Source organism: Sorghum bicolor, chromosome 9 (assembly GCF_000003195.3).
Source record: "Sorghum bicolor cultivar BTx623 chromosome 9, Sorghum_bicolor_NCBIv3, whole genome shotgun sequence".
NCBI lineage: Eukaryota > Viridiplantae > Streptophyta > Magnoliopsida > Poales > Poaceae > Sorghum > Sorghum bicolor.
This window is the reverse complement of record NC_012878.2, coordinates 53195523-53213140: the sequence shown is the minus strand read 5'-3', so window position 1 is coordinate 53213140 and position 17618 is coordinate 53195523. Positions and strand designations below refer to the sequence as shown.

General features: G+C 46.2%; 2 protein-coding genes across 2 annotated transcripts; both read right to left on the bottom strand.

Annotated features, from left to right (window-relative positions):
• On the bottom strand, positions 36-1697 carry LOC8077020 (protein SCARECROW). Its single transcript, XM_002439934.2, has one exon. The coding sequence runs from the start codon at positions 1539-1541 to the stop codon at positions 36-38; it is 1506 nt and encodes a 501-aa protein (XP_002439979.2). The 5' UTR covers positions 1542-1697.
• Positions 8620-10940, bottom strand: LOC8064151 (transmembrane protein 56-B). The gene is made up of 8 exons (XM_002439933.2): positions 10619-10940; positions 10208-10296; positions 9888-10020; positions 9690-9764; positions 9401-9522; positions 9218-9293; positions 9033-9092; positions 8620-8931 (listed from the first exon to the last, which is right to left on the bottom strand). Exons 1-8 carry the CDS (start codon positions 10700-10702, stop codon positions 8779-8781), a joined length of 792 nt encoding a protein of 263 aa, XP_002439978.1. The 5' UTR covers positions 10703-10940; the 3' UTR covers positions 8620-8778.

The following is a 17618-nucleotide window of genomic DNA, read 5'->3' as shown; positions in this document are numbered from 1 at the left end:
GGTACTAATAAAGCGACTGGGGCTGCTGATTCGGGTTAACGGTGTGCCTGTCCGTGAGGCGAGGGGCACCATGCCCACGTGGAGACCGCATACAGCGGGGTGCCCTTCCACCCCAGCCGCACCGTGCCGTGGTGGTCGTCCGCCACCGTGTAGCCTAGTCCCGCCGGGCACGCGCCGGCCACCAGCTGCGCGCGCCCCACACCGCCGGCTCGTAGGAACCCGTGCCGGGCGAGCTCCTCCTGCCAGCAGCCGAACTTGCCCCGCCCGCTCCGCGACGGGCCGCCGACCGCCAGCACGTTGCCGATCTCTCTGCCGAGCACGCCTTGCTCCACCAGGTGCCTGCTCGCGTCCAACTCGCTCGGCCGCGACGCGCCCAGCGAGTCGAACAGCGCCGAGTAGTGGTGCAGCGCGGAGACGAATCGGTCCAGGAAGTGGCCGTGGTCGCCGCCGCCGCCACCGACGTCTCCGGGCGCCGCTCCTGCTCGCTCTTGCTCCACCAGCGTCAGCACCTTGGGCTCCAGCCACTGCACCAGCTGCATCGTGGCGCCGTCGTCCCCAGCCGCGTCGTACAGAGCGTGCCGCAGCCAGTGCACGGCGAGGGCCTCCCCTGGTCTCCTGCTGGGCATGTCCGCCACCGCGGCGCCGACGACGACGTCCCCGGGCCGCTTCGCGATGGCGTAGAACTCGAACGGCATGTTCAGCTTGCTCGCGAGCCCGGCGAGCTGGTTGCCCGTGTCGTGAAGCGCCGACCGCGACATGCCGAACCCGGTGACGCGGAGCACCGGCGGGCCGCCCGGCCGCGCCGCCAGCGCGGGCAGGAGCGAGAGCCACTGCAGCGCGCCGCCCGGAACCACGTCGAGGTCCACAATGTGGACCAGGCGCTTGCCGTGGAACGCCTCCAGGATGGCCTGGTTGCACGCCAGGTAGGCGAACCTCGCGAACGGCGAGACGTTGTAGAAGGCCCTGAACGCGGCGTGGACGGCGGCGCACGGCGGCGCCAGCGGAGCGCAGATGCCGACCCACGAGCTCATCAGCCGCGCCGCCAGGGCCTTGGTGAAGTAGGCCACGAGACGCTCCCCGCAGGACGACGCGTACGGGGACGCCATCTGCGCCAGCTCCAGGAGCATGCTGTTGGCGTCCGCGAGGTTGCCCACCGACACGGCCACCGCGCTCTCCATGAGCAGCGCGATCATCCGGACGCCGTGAGCCTCCAACTCGCCGCCCCTGGCCGTCGTGGCGTCGTTTCGCTCCTCCACCTCCACCACCACCGCGCCACCACCTCCTCCCTCGGAGACCTCCTTGCTTACTGCCAATTCCTGCTCGTCGCTGCTTACCTCCGCCGCCGTCGTCGTCGCCGGGTCGACGAACTCTGCCACGTCCTTGCCAGTGCAATTATCGACAAAACCTTGGTGATGATGAGGCGAGAAAGGGTGTGACAGTGGCAGGTTGGCGCTCCCAGCGCTGCCGCTGTAGAGGTACGGATCATGAAACTGCATCAAGCTTAGAGAATCTTGCATGTCTGAGCCTCTTCCTGCACTCATGAGCTAGCTAGGTGAATGATGGGTCAGTCAGCTAGGGTTTTGCTTTTTGCATAGTTGGAGAGAGAAGGGAGCAAATAGAGCAATGGCTAATTGCATATATGGACTGTCCAAGAGTAAGACCGTGTCAAACCAGCCGGGAGCTAGTGGCGGTTTCAGAAGAAGGTACACGGCAGGAATCTGCGAAACATCAGCTTGATGATTCTCTAATATGCATTCAGATTGGTTGTTAGGCTTGGCCGGCACTTTCAGCTGCTTGCTTGTGGTTAATCATTGTTTATCTGGGGTTTTGCTTAAGGCTTAAGCTCCGGTATTGTGTTACTAGTTCCCAACCTAACTGAAAACTTAAGCAGCTGCATGCCCTGTGTATGTGGAGTGTGGAATGCTCCAGAAATTCAAAGAGAAATTCATCTTCTGTTCTTAATTCTTTTTCCCTTAAAGAATTTAGGTGTGTATGTATGCATGTAGTTATCAGTTTATTAAAAATTTTGACAACGACACTTCAAACTTGGAAGTTGTCACAATCATGTCATTGTTGTGATATGCAAAATTTTAAAGGAAAATGCATGGCAGGTTCCTCTTTCTTTGTTAAGTTCTAGAGATATATAAGACTACATTTCACACTTGGGCACACAGAGAAAATCGAAACCGAGCCACTAGGACTCTAGGTTCCCACAAGGAGAGACAGCGATTAAAAATCAATTGAAGTGATTGGATGCTTTTTCTAGAGTGCTAATATGTACTAATGTCTTGGAATTATAAAAAAAAACCTAATGCACATAGTTTTGCAGCCTCATTTCATTTGTGTGCTGATTTCATGGTTAATGACAAAGCATAAATAATTGACATGTCTGATAAAACCAAAGTAACCACTCTTGTTGACACGAAACGAAATCATGGTTTACTACTACTTCTTATCTAAATGTGGTGTTCCATAGCTGTTATAATTTGGGGCTCTTCCAGGGCCACCTAGTAGAACATATATAATATTATTGGCACCAGATTTTCATGTACTCCCTCCATCCCAAATTGTAAGTCATTCCAAGAATCTTGGAGAGTCAAAGTATTTTTACGTTTGACCAAAATTATAGAGAGAAATACTAAAAATTGTAACGTAAAGTGAGTATACTATGAAAATATAATTAAGAAAGAATTTAATGATACTTATTTGGTATCATAATAATAATTATTTTATCATATAAATTCGGTCAAACTTAGAAAAGTTTGACTCTCCAAGATTCTTGGAATGACTTACAATTTAGGATGGAGGGAATATTAATGAAGATCAAACACAAATGCAGTTGTTGTACCGCAAGATGATAGGAACATTGCCACTTTGCTCTGTAATAGCTAGTCCATTGTACTTTTAGCACCAACAAAAACCAAATGGCTATTTAAGAGCCAATCATCAATATATCATCCAGGTGGGGGATTCTCTCTCTCTCTCTCTCTCTCTCTCTCTCTCTCTCACCCCCACACACTCCCCCATCGACTTATGAAAAAAAGAATAATGATGAAAATTAGGTCTGTTAGGCAGAGATTTGGTTCTTCAAAAAAGAATCTTAGAGAGAAATTGATTCCTGATTCACCTGTGAAATAGAAGAATTTTCTGGTTTATAGTTTTAGTGGAGAAATTCTATAAGTCTTTTCCAACTCTGACTCTAAAACCCCATAACCTTTTTGTAGTTGCGTTAAAAAAATAATCTTTTTGTAGAGATTGTCCATATAGTTCTTCTCTAGAAACAGTAGAATCACTACCAAAAACACACCCTAATTAAACAAGTTAGAACCCAGGTTCTAGACATGGTCATTGAAGCTAGAAACAACTTTGGCAGCTGCAGATCATCATAACTTCGTGCTGGATCATTTGGACAACTAGAAACAAAACTATCTTTGGTGGCACAAGCGTTTACACTTGATAGATGATTTTAAAAATGAGCTCAGCCTGGTTTGCATCAAGGATAAGCAAAGTACTGTAAAGCTTCTTCTAGAATTGTGGTTAGAGAATATACCTTAATGTTCTTTTTTTTTCTGCCTTTGGGCTTTGCAAGCCTTATATTCTAAGTTGTAAGAGCATCTCCAACAACTTAGTAAAATTGACTTGTCAAATCTTGTGATTTGGCAAGTTACTATCTTGTTTGGCAAATGAAAAAAGTGTTCTCTCCAACAATTTGCTATTCCAATTTGATTAACGCAACCAGACTACTTTGCAGATTAGTCCCTGAACTTTCCTGAAATCAACCAAGGACATATCTATAACTCTATGTGTCTGTCATATTTTTAGAAAAGTCTGGAAAGTGTAATCTATTTGTGTCTCGATCCCATCGTCTTTGTTCCGTCCGCTCCGCCGTCCATCTGCCACCGTCGTCGCGAAGCTGCAGGGCGAGGGCGAGCACGGGCCGCCGTCCGCCGTCCATCTGCCACCGTCCCTCGCGAAGCGGCGGGGCGAGGGCGAGCTGCGTGGGCCGCCGTCCGCCGTCCGTCGGCAGCCGTCTGTCGCGAGCGGCAAGGGCAAGGGCGAGGGCGAGCAGCGGGGCGAGGGCGAGCTGCGCGGGCCGTCGGCAGCCGTCCGTCGCGAGCGGCAAGGGCGAGGGCGAGCAGTGGAGCGAGGGTGAGCTGCGTGGGCCGTCGTCCACCGCGGTTCGTCGCGAGCTGCAAGGCGTGGGCGAGGGCGAGCTGCGCGGGCCGTCGTCCACCGCTGTCAGCTGTTCGTCCGCCGCGGTTCGTCGCGAGCTGCGAGGCGTGGGCGAGGGCGGGCTGCGAGGGCGAGCAGCGGGGCGAGGGCGAGCGCAAGCAGCGGGCGGCCGCGAGACTCCGTCCGCGCGCGATAGCAAGTCGCGTCGCAGTGCGGAAATATCCGCACGCGGCACCGGTGGATAGAAAGTTTGATAAGCAGCAAATTGATTTAACAAGTTGTTGGAGAGATATTTTTGTGATTTTGTCAAATTTATAAGAATAGCAACTTGATTTACCAAGTTGTTGGAGATGCTCTTAGGGGCCTCCCCTGCTGTTCCCGCAAAAAAAAAAAGTTAGTACCCAGGTAACAAGAAGTACACAAATTAAGCTGTACTAGTTAGCGTGGTTTAGTTTTAGTTGTAATTTGAGATCCATATATTGGAACAAAGGGCGAATAAATGTCTTTTTTTAATGGTACTTTTATACTATACAACCGTTTATGCATGGTGATATGAAAAATAAAACAACGAAGAAGATTCTAAAATTTAACTTGAGTAAAAGAAGAATCCTTCTCATAATGTCAATGATGAACTTTAGCTAAATTCTGTATATAGCAACTAAAAATGCCTAAACATCAACATGATAGATGACAAATTGCCAATGGTAGGATCGATGATGACTAGTGCACCGTACCCATGTACTCCCCATGTATAGGATTTAAATGTCGTTTAGGACAGCGACACAATCTCCAAAACATAACTTTAACCTCTTATTTTTATAAAAATATTTAGGAAAAAAATGATATATATATATATATATATTTATGAAAGTATTTTTCAAGATAAATCTATTCATATAATTTTCATATTTGTAAACTCAACAATTTAAAAGTTATTGATGATTTATATTACCAATGTTTGACCCAAATTTTGTCAAAATGATATCTAAATTCTATATAGAGAGAGTATGCAGTGTACAGTATATCCTATATTCTCTGGTACTCCTAGTCCTAGGTGTAGCTAGCTTGATGGCCTGTTTACTTAATTGGCCGCGATTGATGACGTGAAGCTGTATGTAATGTACGTCGCGCTCATTCCTGCCTCCAAATGTCAAACTTATCGTTTTCTAGGTGCTAAGCATGCAGTAAGCGAGAAGCTAGCTAATAAGGATTTATTTGCTATATATACTTTGACCCGGTAAGAAGAAAACCTGCATGCAGCTGTGTGACAAGGCTATATATGCGTTTATCATATATAATTAGATAGATACATATATACATATTTATGTGACACACGGTGGATCAGATTGGCACACCGCGCGCCGGTTTCGATCGCGGTAGAATCATCCATGCTGACAAAGCCGATCGATCAAGCTGATGGCTACCGCTTGCCTTGTGCCCTTTTGTTCGCACACAATATGCATGCAAGAGATACAACCCGAGCAAGCAGCCGGTAAGAAGAAACAAATCTGGATATATGAGCCTAGTTAGATACACACCCGGCCGGGCCGTGCCGGCCGGTGACCAAACTAATTAACTGGCCAGCGGCATGCCAGATGAATTGCCAGCACCCTACTCCGCGTAACACCTAAAAACTATCGACTGCCTGTGCCAATCTATCTATGTACTCCCTCGGTTCAATATATATATATATATATATATATATATATATATATATATATATATATATATATATATATATATATATATATATACACACACACACACAATAATTATGGTATTTGTATCGGTTAATTAAGCTAAAATTTGATCAATTTTATATTAAATAGTATTAATATTTACGTCTTCAAATAAATTTGTTATAAAAATATATTTTATAACTAATCTAATAATACCTATTTTGTATACAAATTATTTATATTTTTAATATGAATTTAGTCAAAATTCAGACTGTTTGACTCCTCAAAATCCGAGAATTGTATTCTTTTGTGGATGGAGTTAGGGGGTGTTTGGGACTGTTCCACAAACTCTGCTCCACAAACTCCACTGTGGAGCAGCTCCACAAAAAACTGGAGTTTGTGGAGTACCTCTCTTTAGGTGTTCTCACAACTCCACCCTTTTTTCTCGAACTGAGTGCGTGGAGCTGAAACCGTTTGGCTAAAAAACGTGGAGCGAAGCTGAAAAACGTAGAGCAGAGCAGTCCCAAACTCCCCCCTTAGTACTCACATATATATGTGCATGTACTGGAGTATTACGTACATACGTACAGAGCTAGACACAGCCCACGTAAAACGTACAGCCGGTGATGGGTAGGTATTAGAACCAAAATCCAAGCTCCAGCATTGGTCATATCGTCTCTTTCGAAGTCTCCATGACTTGATGGTTGGATATGTACTGTATCAGTATTTATGATGTGAAGATATATAGTATATCGTCCAATATTGGTACACCTGATACACACGATGGCCTGTGGACTCTATGTTAATAACAAAACAAAATAATAGACGCGTGATTGTGATAACAAAACTATCTCGGTAGTATATGGCAGTAATCAAGCCAATAAACATCGCAATCGAAATTTGCATATGCGCATGACCGATGACTCCCTTCCAGGTAGACACATGTAGCGCCGACAGAGCAAGCTTTGGACGTGCTAATCCGCTAAGCGAGCTTGACTAAGCGACAAGCAGCGTAATGCTGGGATTTGGCTGGGGGGGCTCCCTCGCTCGATCGCCCGGCGGACGACGCCGCGTCAAAGATGGCTGGATATGGTGCTTATTTTAATTGCACGTATAATATACATGCATACATCGGACGACAGTGAGTGCTTCCATCCGCTGCACATCATCACCTGTTACGCACGCATTATTGCTCATCATCCATGCTCCCGGTCATCGACCATCAAGCGTTGTTTAGCATATATATATGCTACGTAATAACGTAATCCGCTTCTCCTATTGACATATATTATTGTCAGGAACATGATTGGTTTGTCCGCTTCGTTAGATTCCTAGTACACACAAGTAGTTAATGTAAAATACTCCTTCTTTTCCAAATTATATAAGTCATTTTAGCTTATTAGATATATACATTGTGTGTCTATCTAAAGAAAAGACAAAACGATTTATAATTTATAATTTAGAAATGTGAGAGTTGTTATCAAGTAGTGTCATTGTAGTAGTTAGAGATTTGCTAATCAGAATTTTCAGCCAAAGTTTGGTTAGCTTGGCACTCTTGCAGCAAGTATAAACTAATTACTAAGTTCAGGAAAATCAACCCTATGTAAAGTGAGACCAAGTTAATGCGCAACCTTTTAGGTGCATATAGTAATAAGCAAATAACAATTATGAACATAATTGCTATGATCCAATAATCTTCATAAGGATTCAGCCAAGTCTCGAAAACAGCAAGGCTTTCCAAAGGAGTTGTCATCAAGAGACAATTCAAGATCAGCCCAAAGCTTTAATTTATGGCTGCAAAGTCTTCTGTAAACGTTACCCTTTTGTTTATCTTTTCTGTCTCTTTTTATGTTTCTTGATTCTCCTTGTTTTGAACTTCGTTGTCCAGAGACATTTTTAATTTTTATATAAACCACTGTAGGAGCCACGGCTCTTGCAGTTTCATCACAAAAATATTATGAAATATGGGTTTTGACCAAATGTCATCTTGTATTTGATTCACCAGTCTGTCAAACAAGTTGAAATGCATTTTGATCTATTTTTTTATATTTGTGGCGACCTGATCTGTCCATCTACGGATTTGCCCGGATTTGTTCTCATGTCTGCCTCTCATAGCAAAAACAGGTCGCCACCCCTCCACCCAACACTCTGCCTTTGAACCGGCGCATGCGGGAGGCGGGCGAAGCGAGCTGGGCCAAGCGGTTTGTTGGACCCAGGCCAGGAAATGAGAAAGTGGGCCACGAAAAGCTGAAACACGGAGGCCGAAAATTGTAGGTAAAAGTCTAATTTCTTCCTCTAAGTTTTTTTTCCCTCAACTTCAAATCAAAGGATAAACCATCTCTCTTAACTTTTCAAACCGTGCATTTTATCTTTCTATAGCAGTTTTAGAGACGTTTTTGCTACATAGAATGATGGTTTTGCTACCGTGACGCTGGTTTTGTTTTTTCTTCTTTTTATTTATTTTGGCTAAATCTTTAAAAAATCATAGTAATACAGAAAAAATAAAAAATAAAAAATCTAATTTTGTTAGACTTCACATGAGTATATCTAAACAGTAAATATATAATATAGTATGCTTTAGTATACATTTTGTTATAGATAGTAAGGTTTTATCTTTTATTTTTTATTTATTTTGGCTAAATTTTTGAAAAACCATAGTAATATACAAAAATTATAAAATAGTAAAACTAATTTTGTTAGACTCCACATGAGCATATCTAATTTAAAAGATCACGGACGCTACGGTCCACGGCCCACAGGAAAATGCACGAGCAGGTCTGTCACTCCTGCTTCTGTTTCTTACTGAACATCACTGAAACAATCGCTTTCTCCTGAATTGAAGGAGGCTCCGAAAAAACGGTAAAGCAATTTAGCTTTTACTCTAAAAAAGGTCACCAATAAAATCTCCGTTGCTAGTTGCTACAGCCTAATCCGTTTTTGCACTGACACTCTGCTTCGTTTTGCAGAGAGTTTTCACCATCCCCTTGCAGATCTTCCAGAACCAGACGAGGTTCATCAGGGAGAGCAACGGCGGCACCGTCAGCATGCTGTAGAACCCCAGCGGGAACACTGTCCTCACCTGGAAATGTAAAACACCATGACAGCAACAATGACTAAGTTAATAAGCCTGCTTCATTTTGAATCTACAACCGGATAAACAATTTTAGATTCACGAATTACCTGATCAAAATGCAGGTACATGTGAGCGAAGAAGTACACGAACAATATGACCCGAGCAACCTGCATTGCCACGCATGAGGTCGATGAACAATCACACATATGGACTCGAATGCTTGCTGCTATATATTAAGAAATTCTGGTATCAGAAGTTCAGAAGTGGAGCAGCCAGAACTAGCAGGTCATACCAGCCATCCGACGAACAGCGCTAGTCCATTGTACAAGTAAAGCTTAGAACCCTTCCGGCCTGCAAGATCCAGATACCTGCAAGGGAAAAAAAAACATGGCACATCCGGTAGGAACTAATCCATGACGCTCTGAGCTAGCGTCATCAGTAGCTGGAGATTTACAGTGTCTGAACTGAATATTACCATCTAAGGTTCACGAAGGGAGTGGTTGCTTCAGTGAATAGGACCATGAGGATGTAGAAGTGGCCTTTGCCGCTCAACAGGGCAAGAGAGATTGCATACATGGAAACTCCATGGTGCAAGAGCTGAACATTCAGCGTGAGCCACCAGAACAAATTAATTCTTGTCAGGTATGGTTTAAAACACAGAGGAGAAAAAAACTCATCTCTAATTAATTACTGTATATGCTGGTCAAAAAAAAATTAATTACTGTATATGCATGTATGTATGGTGACAATATAAAATTGCTTACATATTCCTTTCCGCCTAGGCGAGGGAAATACCACAGGATCATCGCCAAGTCTGTCAAGAAGTAGCCAAGAGAGACCTATAGGAAGGAGAAAACATACAATGGGTTGAATTGGACATCTAATAATGCATTTCTTCTGAACAAATATTTTGGGACATCCCTTGGTCTTGCAGTTTAATTTTCTCCATCCTGTAAACTTACCCCGAACATGCCATCAGATAGCCATGATTTTCTGTCTACTATGAGACCGCCGTCCTCGCTGAAAAGGTCAGATAGCAGCAGCAGATAGAAGGAGACCGCCGCAGCAGCCAACGCGTGGAACGTAGAGAATCCCCTGAAAACATGGAAATAGATGCATGCATGCATAATTATTAGTAATTAGCATGCACAATGGATATATCTAGAGATAAGTATATATGCAATGGATGTTTGACGAGAATATATATGTATGTATATTTCTCAGTAGAAATAATAGTGTACGTGTGAAAAAGGTATAGGTCTTGTAAATAAGAATCTCTGACCTATTGTTCCACTCAACTTTATGCATCTCGTTTAGCCCATCATACCCCTTGAAGCACCGAGAGCTAACTTGGCGAGTCAAGTCGTATACCTGCGAGAATATAACAGGAGCTAGCACATGTTAATTCTTAATTCAGTGGAACGGGTAGAAACACACTAAAGCAAACTCCTGTCAGTTTTGTGCTAGCTTTTTTCAGCAAACAGAGATACATCATGATTCATGAATCGAAGATCGCACGCTCGCGAAAACCTTTGAACGGCCAGGCGCCACCGTACCCTCCCATTATAAGCTGTACTTTTTCTGTGAGTCGACAGTATTTTTCTCTACAATAAACCAGCGAACGGTACTTTCCGTCTGACTCTAAATTAGCAGATCGATGTACTGTGCTAGATGGCAATGGCCGATGACTTACAGCTGCGCACATGGCGATCCCGGCGAGAACCGAAGCCGGCCATACGACCTGCTCCTGTGGCCCGAAGCTGATGATGAGCTCCATGCCAAGCTAGCTAGTCTTTTCTTTGCTCCGATCCTAGCTAGCTCCCCACCTCTTCTTCTTCTTCAGATGGCGATCGATCGATCAAGCCGATGACGTACGGACTCGTCGTCGTGGCGATGCTGGAAGCTAGTAAACGAGTTTCCTCCGGCGGGGCCGGCCGGGCGCCGGCGGCGGATCGATCGGAATAAGCAGCGGCGCGTTCGGTCGTCTCTGCGCGCGTTGTTGCTTTGCTTCGCGTCCATGGGCATGGGGGCTGCGGCTCTATTATAAACGGGCCGGGCACCGGGCAGGGTCCACACGGTCCGAGAGGAACACCTCTTTTTTTTTTTCCGTCGCCACACAGGACTAGACTAGACCTGAGAGGCCAGAGGTCGTCTTGTGTGTTTTTTTGATTGATCGGAATTGGAACTCTTGTGTTTTATTTAACCAGCCGTGAGTCATGTGTGTGTGGGAGGGAAAATAATAAAGGAATGCGAGCAGATTTGACCCTGTTGGCGTACGATTTTGTTTCGTTCGTTCGTAACGGAGTTGTTTCTTGTACCAGGTCAAGTCAAGTCAGTACGACGTATCGCTAGCTCGATCGATCCACCGCCACCAAAACCATGCATCGATCAGTCAAAGTCAGAAAACGTGGTGTTGGATCCGCCGGTGCGGCACGTTCCGAGTCCGAGCTAATTAAAAGGCTGGATCTGAGTCCCATGAGAAGTGGCCGAACTTCGAGCATCGATCGAGCACGCCAAAAACCAGCTAGTTCAGCGTGCAACATATGGACCGTTGACTTGTTGTTGCAGTCTAGACTGTAGCAGAATACTCCCTCGAAACTTCAATTCCTTGAATTCATGTCAATCAATTTTTTTTAGTTTGATCAACTTATAGAAAAGAACATTAATATCTATAACATAAAATGAGTATTTTATTTTATAATAAATTTAATGGTACTAATTTGTGGTACTATAAATCTAAACGTTTTTTTCTAGAAATTTGGTTAAAATTTTAAAAAATTGACTTAAAATAACTCTAAGAATTAAAGCTCTAACGAACGGAGAAAGTAGGCGAAGATAACGCACCATGGTTGTGATCTCATTGCGCGCAATGCTATTGAGTTTTCTTTCTCACGCCACAAATTAAAAAATCCATTTATCTTTACTAATGTTTGGTTCACTCCTCACCTCCTAAATATAGTCTCATTTAGTCACTTTTATCTAAACACTACCTGTTTGGTTCCTCTTGTTAAATTTTAGCTAGCTAAAATTATTTGGCAGGTCTTAAATGGATTTTTTGGCAGATAACTAAATGGACTAAAAGTGTATTAGCCAACTAGTCATCCTTACTAAATGGGAAAGCCCACCTTTTAGTGAGACTGTCTCACTTTTTAGTCATTTTAGATCCAAACACTTTGACCAAAAGGGACTAAAAGGCTTATTTTAGTCTCTTTTAGTCCACCAACCTAAACAGAGGGTGACTAAACTTCACGAGCTAGTTTAGGTGACTGGATATGTAAACCAAACACGCTTATGGTATCAGCTACCGCACGAGATAGTACACACCTGCAGAGGAGGAATGAAGTATTGCTTGGTTAGTTTGGACCGTTGGATTACATACATGGTCTTTGGATGGCTGAAAAACGAACGAGTGCTTTAAGTTACAGTATAGCATCTGCACTAGATCTCAGCCCCCAACAAATCAGTTCTTCCATTGTAAAAGCAATTCCAAAAGTCTCTTTATATATATTCTTTCTAGTCGATAGGAGAACATCCTTTAACAACTTCTTTAATTGAATGTCCAAATATAGTCATCATCTATATAGAAAGTAATTTTCATTCAAATAACTTTCAAAATAATGATTTAGAGTTTCTAAGAAAATAACGATTTAGAGAGTGACTCTTTGGGATGCTCTATGTTTTCAATAAAATTCCTGTAGGGGTGTAAACCCCTCCAGATTCGTCAAAAAAAAATTTGCTTCTCTCTATATAAAGATTCCATAAGCACCGTTGCATTCTATATGCCGTTAGAGCATCTTTAAATATCTTTCTCAAACTCACTCTGTAAATTATTATTCAGAAAGTTATTTAATTTTTTTTAAAAAATATTTAAATAAAATACTCTCGTGGGTCTATTTGGTTACGAAAGAGCAGTTGTGAGCTGTGAATTGTGAAAAACTTCCGTGAAATACTCCCTCCGGTCCATTTTATCTGGCGCACGTTAGAATGACACAGTCTCCTGGATTGCATTTTGACCATTCATTTATTTTATATTATATTATTTATGCTTATAAACTTATAATCATTGGATAGTATAATTCCTGACAAATCTAATTATATAAAATTTGTGTTATAATAGTTAATAAATTATTAGTCTAATTAATGGTTGAAGTTTTTAAAGTTTGAATCTTGATATGTGTGTCGCCAGATAAAATGAACCAAAGGAAGTATGTGGTATGAAAAAGTTGTAGCTGAAAGGATCAAGATGCCCAAGAGGGGGGGTGAATTGGGCTTCTCTAAAAATTTAAGCAACCTATAAGCTCCAATTCAACCCCTTGTGCCTAGTGTGACTTAGAGAGCTACCGGATAAAAAGTTTTGCAACCTAGTTCCAATCCTATTCTAGCATGGCAATTCTAAGAATGTAAAAACATAAAGTAAATGCTAGAAAGTAAAGGAGTAGTGGAAGAAAGTGCTCGGCGACGTTTTGCCGAGGTATCGGAGAGTCGCCACTCTCCACTAGTCCTCGTTGGAGCACCCGCGCAAGGGTCTTGCTCCCCCTTGGTCCACGCAAGGACCAAGTGCTCTCTACGGGCTGATTCTTCGACACTCCGTCGCGGTAAATCGCCCAAAACCGCTCACAAGCTTGACACGAGCCACCCACAAGAACTCCGGGTGATCTTCGTGCCTCCAATCACCACCGAACCGTCTAGGTGATGGCGATCACCAAGAGTAACAAGCAACGAACTCTCACTTGACCCAAACAAGGCACTAGAGAGTGGTGGATGCACACTTGACTCTTGGAATTCACTAGAAGAGGATTCTCTCAAGAAATCACTCAAATCTCAATCCTCTCTAGGCTCTTGCAACTCTCTTGCTCCACAACAAGGTTCTCTGATGTTCAAATGGGCAAGAGAGGTCTCATGGACGAGGTGGAGAAGTATAAATACTATCCACCAAGTCCAAAGGTCGGCCAACCGTTTTCCACTGAAAACGGGGTCACCGGACGCACATTATGTTGCATCGGACGCACTGCATCGAGCGTCCGGTGTGACATAACGGCTACCTGCTCTTCTTTCTGACAGGTCACCGGACGCTAACTCGCAGCGTCCGGTGCACCGTCCGGTGCTCGGGGAAACTTTACATGTTCCCTGCGCATGGGACCGGACGCTACCCGGTGCGTCCGGTGCTAGCGTCCGGTGCTCAGGGGAACTTTGCAAGCTCCTTGGGTAAGGGACCGGACGCTACCCGGTGCGTCCGGTGCCTAACCCTAAGCACGGCACTGTTCTAACGGCTAAGGACCTCACCGGACGCACTCACAGAGCGTCCGGTGCAGCGTCCGGTGCCCCTTTGGGCACCCAAACTTCGTCAAAACGCGATCGCTCCAACACGAAGTTTGTTCCTCTCGATCTAAGGACTATCTCTGAGCTGCCTAGTGCTAGGTTTACCAAGTGTGCACCACACCTAAACCTAAAGCCTTGCCTAAGTCAAGCTACTAGATCAAAGCCCCTCTTAATAGTACGGTCAAAGGAAAACAAAGTCCAAAACTACTCTAAGTGCCCTTCTTCACCATATGGCACTTAGACCTAGTCTAGTCTCGACGATGTCCATCCATCCTTTGAAAACCGAAACGATTTCCACTATTAAGTAGGCATGAACGTCCCTGTTCATCGAGTACCTATATACCATGACCTTACCTATGACTTTGCCTCTGCAAAACACACGTTAGTCATAGTAAACAATAATGTCATTAATCACTGAAATCACTAGGGGCCTAGATGCTCTTTCAATCTCCCCCTTTTTGGTGATTGATGACAACCTCGCGTAAGAAAAGAGTTGAGATTTTCAAAGTGACTTGGTTTCAATAAGCATATTACAATAGGAATAAAAGGATTAGTAATGCTTATATCAACCAAGTCAAAAACCCTGCATCCAAATATGTGAGTGGTATACGACAGGATATAAACATAAGGCTCATAAGTACAACAGAGTAGAAACGCGGAAGCAAAAGGTAATATGAGCCAAACACATGACAATAAGATATCACAGTAAGCACAAATCATGTCTCATAGCCATAGTATCTCACACAAGTGCAATGCATAAAAGTAAACGTGATGCATGATAGAGTAGCACACATAAAGAGTATCTCAAAAAAATAAACTCCCTCTCTAGCTCCCCCTAACTCCTAACTCTCTCCCTCAAACGCACTCTCTCCCCCTTTGGCATCAAGCGCCAAAAACCTAAGAAGTCGGCGGAGGAGGCAGAGCAAAAGACTCCCTCGGTACGGCCACAAAACGAGCTGCATCATCGGAACTATCGGCCGTCGATGCGGAGGAGGTGGAGTGACCCTCTGAAGCTGCAGGTGCTGGAGAAGCGGTCCGGGTCTGCTCTGGCGCTATCACAGGCTGTGCTGGCTGCTCAAGGCCGGCGGACGAAGCTGGCACGGACTCGGTCGCTGTAGCTGTCGTCTCTGGAACGGTAGTAGACGGTGCAAGCTGCTCGGACGACGCTACGGATGACGACAGAAGCTCTGCAGTGGTAACTGGCGCCGTAAAGACTGCAGGAGCCTGCAGAGGAGGAGGCGTAGGGTCACCAGTCAGAGCACTGTAGGTGAAGCTGAGGTGCGGATCTGTCTGCGAGTCCCACACAAGTTGTGATGCTGTCGCTGACTGAGGGGTGAAACCCGAGCGGAGAGGGGTAAACTGCGGTACCTGCTCAAAGCCTGAAGAGATAGCACCCTGAGAGACCTGGTGCTGTGGCGTCGATAACGGCTGACTCTGAGCTGGTAGCTGGAGCGGCTGCTGTGACGGGCTCTGAGTCTAGGGCGCAGGAGTAGGAGGCCTGACTGACGATGTGCCTGGGAGCTGTATCTGCGGTAGCTGAATCCCAGAGGCGGCCATGAGGGCGGCCATCATCGCGGTCTGCTGGGCCTGGAAAGCAAGCTGCTGCTCCTGAAAGGTGAGAAGCTGACGCTGGAGCTCATCCTGCCTGGCCTGCATGGCTGCATTGATAGCAGCCTGATCCCTGTCACGCCTCGCCTGCTCCTCAGCTGCACGGCGCTGGTCTGCCCTCATCCCCTCTAGAATAGCAAGCAGGGCGGGGTCTGAAGCACTCGAAGAACCGCCTGCCTCGTGGTCGTGAGCTCTGGGAGGAAGGTCAGTCACTGGCGGCTGATAGTCGTCGTCTGAACTGTCTGAGGCGAAGTCAAACTCGCCCTCTGCCTCTGCATCGGCGAACGCCCCGATAGCTACGTCCTGCTGCTCCTCTGTCTCTGCAACAGCTGCTGTACTGCGGGTGCCCCTAGGAGAAGGTGGGGGCACCGGTCCACGTGGAGCACGAGGAGGAGGGGCACCGCGAAGGTCGTGGTGCGCTCTCAACATCTGCCGGGGGTCGTAGTGGGGGAAGACGGTGTCGGACTCTGTCAACTCCCTCTGCAAGTGAGCTGGCAGGGGCAGTGGCCTAGCACGAAGTATAAGGAGGGTGATCCAATGTGCGTAGGGCAACTGACGCCGGCCCCTGAAGCTCTCTGAGATGGTGTCCTCAATCTCGGAGACGATCAAATCCCACAAATCAAACTGCGTCTGGGAGATAAGGTGAGCGACGAGCCACTGCTGCATACGAGTGAATCCGTCTCTGTAGCCTGTCCTGGGAAGAAGAGTCTTCCTCAACACAAAGTCGAGGATCCTGGCTGGGCGTGTCAAGTCTGCCACTGTCCTGCTGGAGCCCTCCCCAAAAGGTGCACGGAAACAGGGAGCCACGAAGTCAACTGGTGGTATCTCACCACCGTGAGGACGACGAGGGGGATCCACGTTCCCGTAGCACAGCTGGTGAATCCTGGTGGGAGAGGCTCACAGTCCAAGCACCTCTCGGGCCCTCTGAGCTGTCACTCTGTAGTCTGTCCCCGCCAGTGCGTAGTGGATATAACTGTGATCTGGAGAAACCCACACTGACGCGTAGAACTCTCTGACCCACTGCTCACAGTAAGTGCCGGGGAGTGCTAGTAACTCTGGAAATCCGTGGAGGTAGGTAAAATACTGACGAATATCAGCTCCAACCACGTTCCCCAGTATCTCCAGGTCGATCACTCTGTGCTCCCCGAACTGAGCCTGAGAGCGAACCAGTGCCTCGTAGATGTCCTCCTGGATGACTGTGTAGAACCTGGCACCGGCTCTAGGATCCCTGGCAGCTGGAAACCAGGTGGGAAACGGAACGAACCTCAGCTGCTGGATCTCTCTAGCTGACACAAGAGAAAGATCCCTGTGGATCCTGACTGGCCTCGGGCGTGAAGCTGGTGTACCTCTCGCTGGTGTGGCATGAGCTGTGGAAGTGGACTGACCCGGCGTGCCGGTCCGAGGAACGGCCTGGGTGCGAGCACGAGTCGACCTCCTGAGTGGCTGCTCCTACTCCTGTGCTGGATCCTCTGCCTGGGTCTCTGTCTCAGTGTCTAGATCCTCCTGAGCTGGATCCCTGACCACAAGCCTAACCCTCTGTCCTCCAATCGTCACGGTGCCTGGAGGGGATCCATGAAAAGCCTCTGCCTCAAGCACTGCACGCCTCTGACGCGGCGTAAGATCATCACCGATCCTCAGAGAACCAGAGCGACCACCCCTCTCGGCTGCCTCAGCCGCTGCTGCAACTGCCTCTGCGACCTCTGCATCTCTGTCACTGGCCTTCCGCTTCTTGGTGGCCAGCTTCTTGCCTTTTCCCTTCTCTGCCG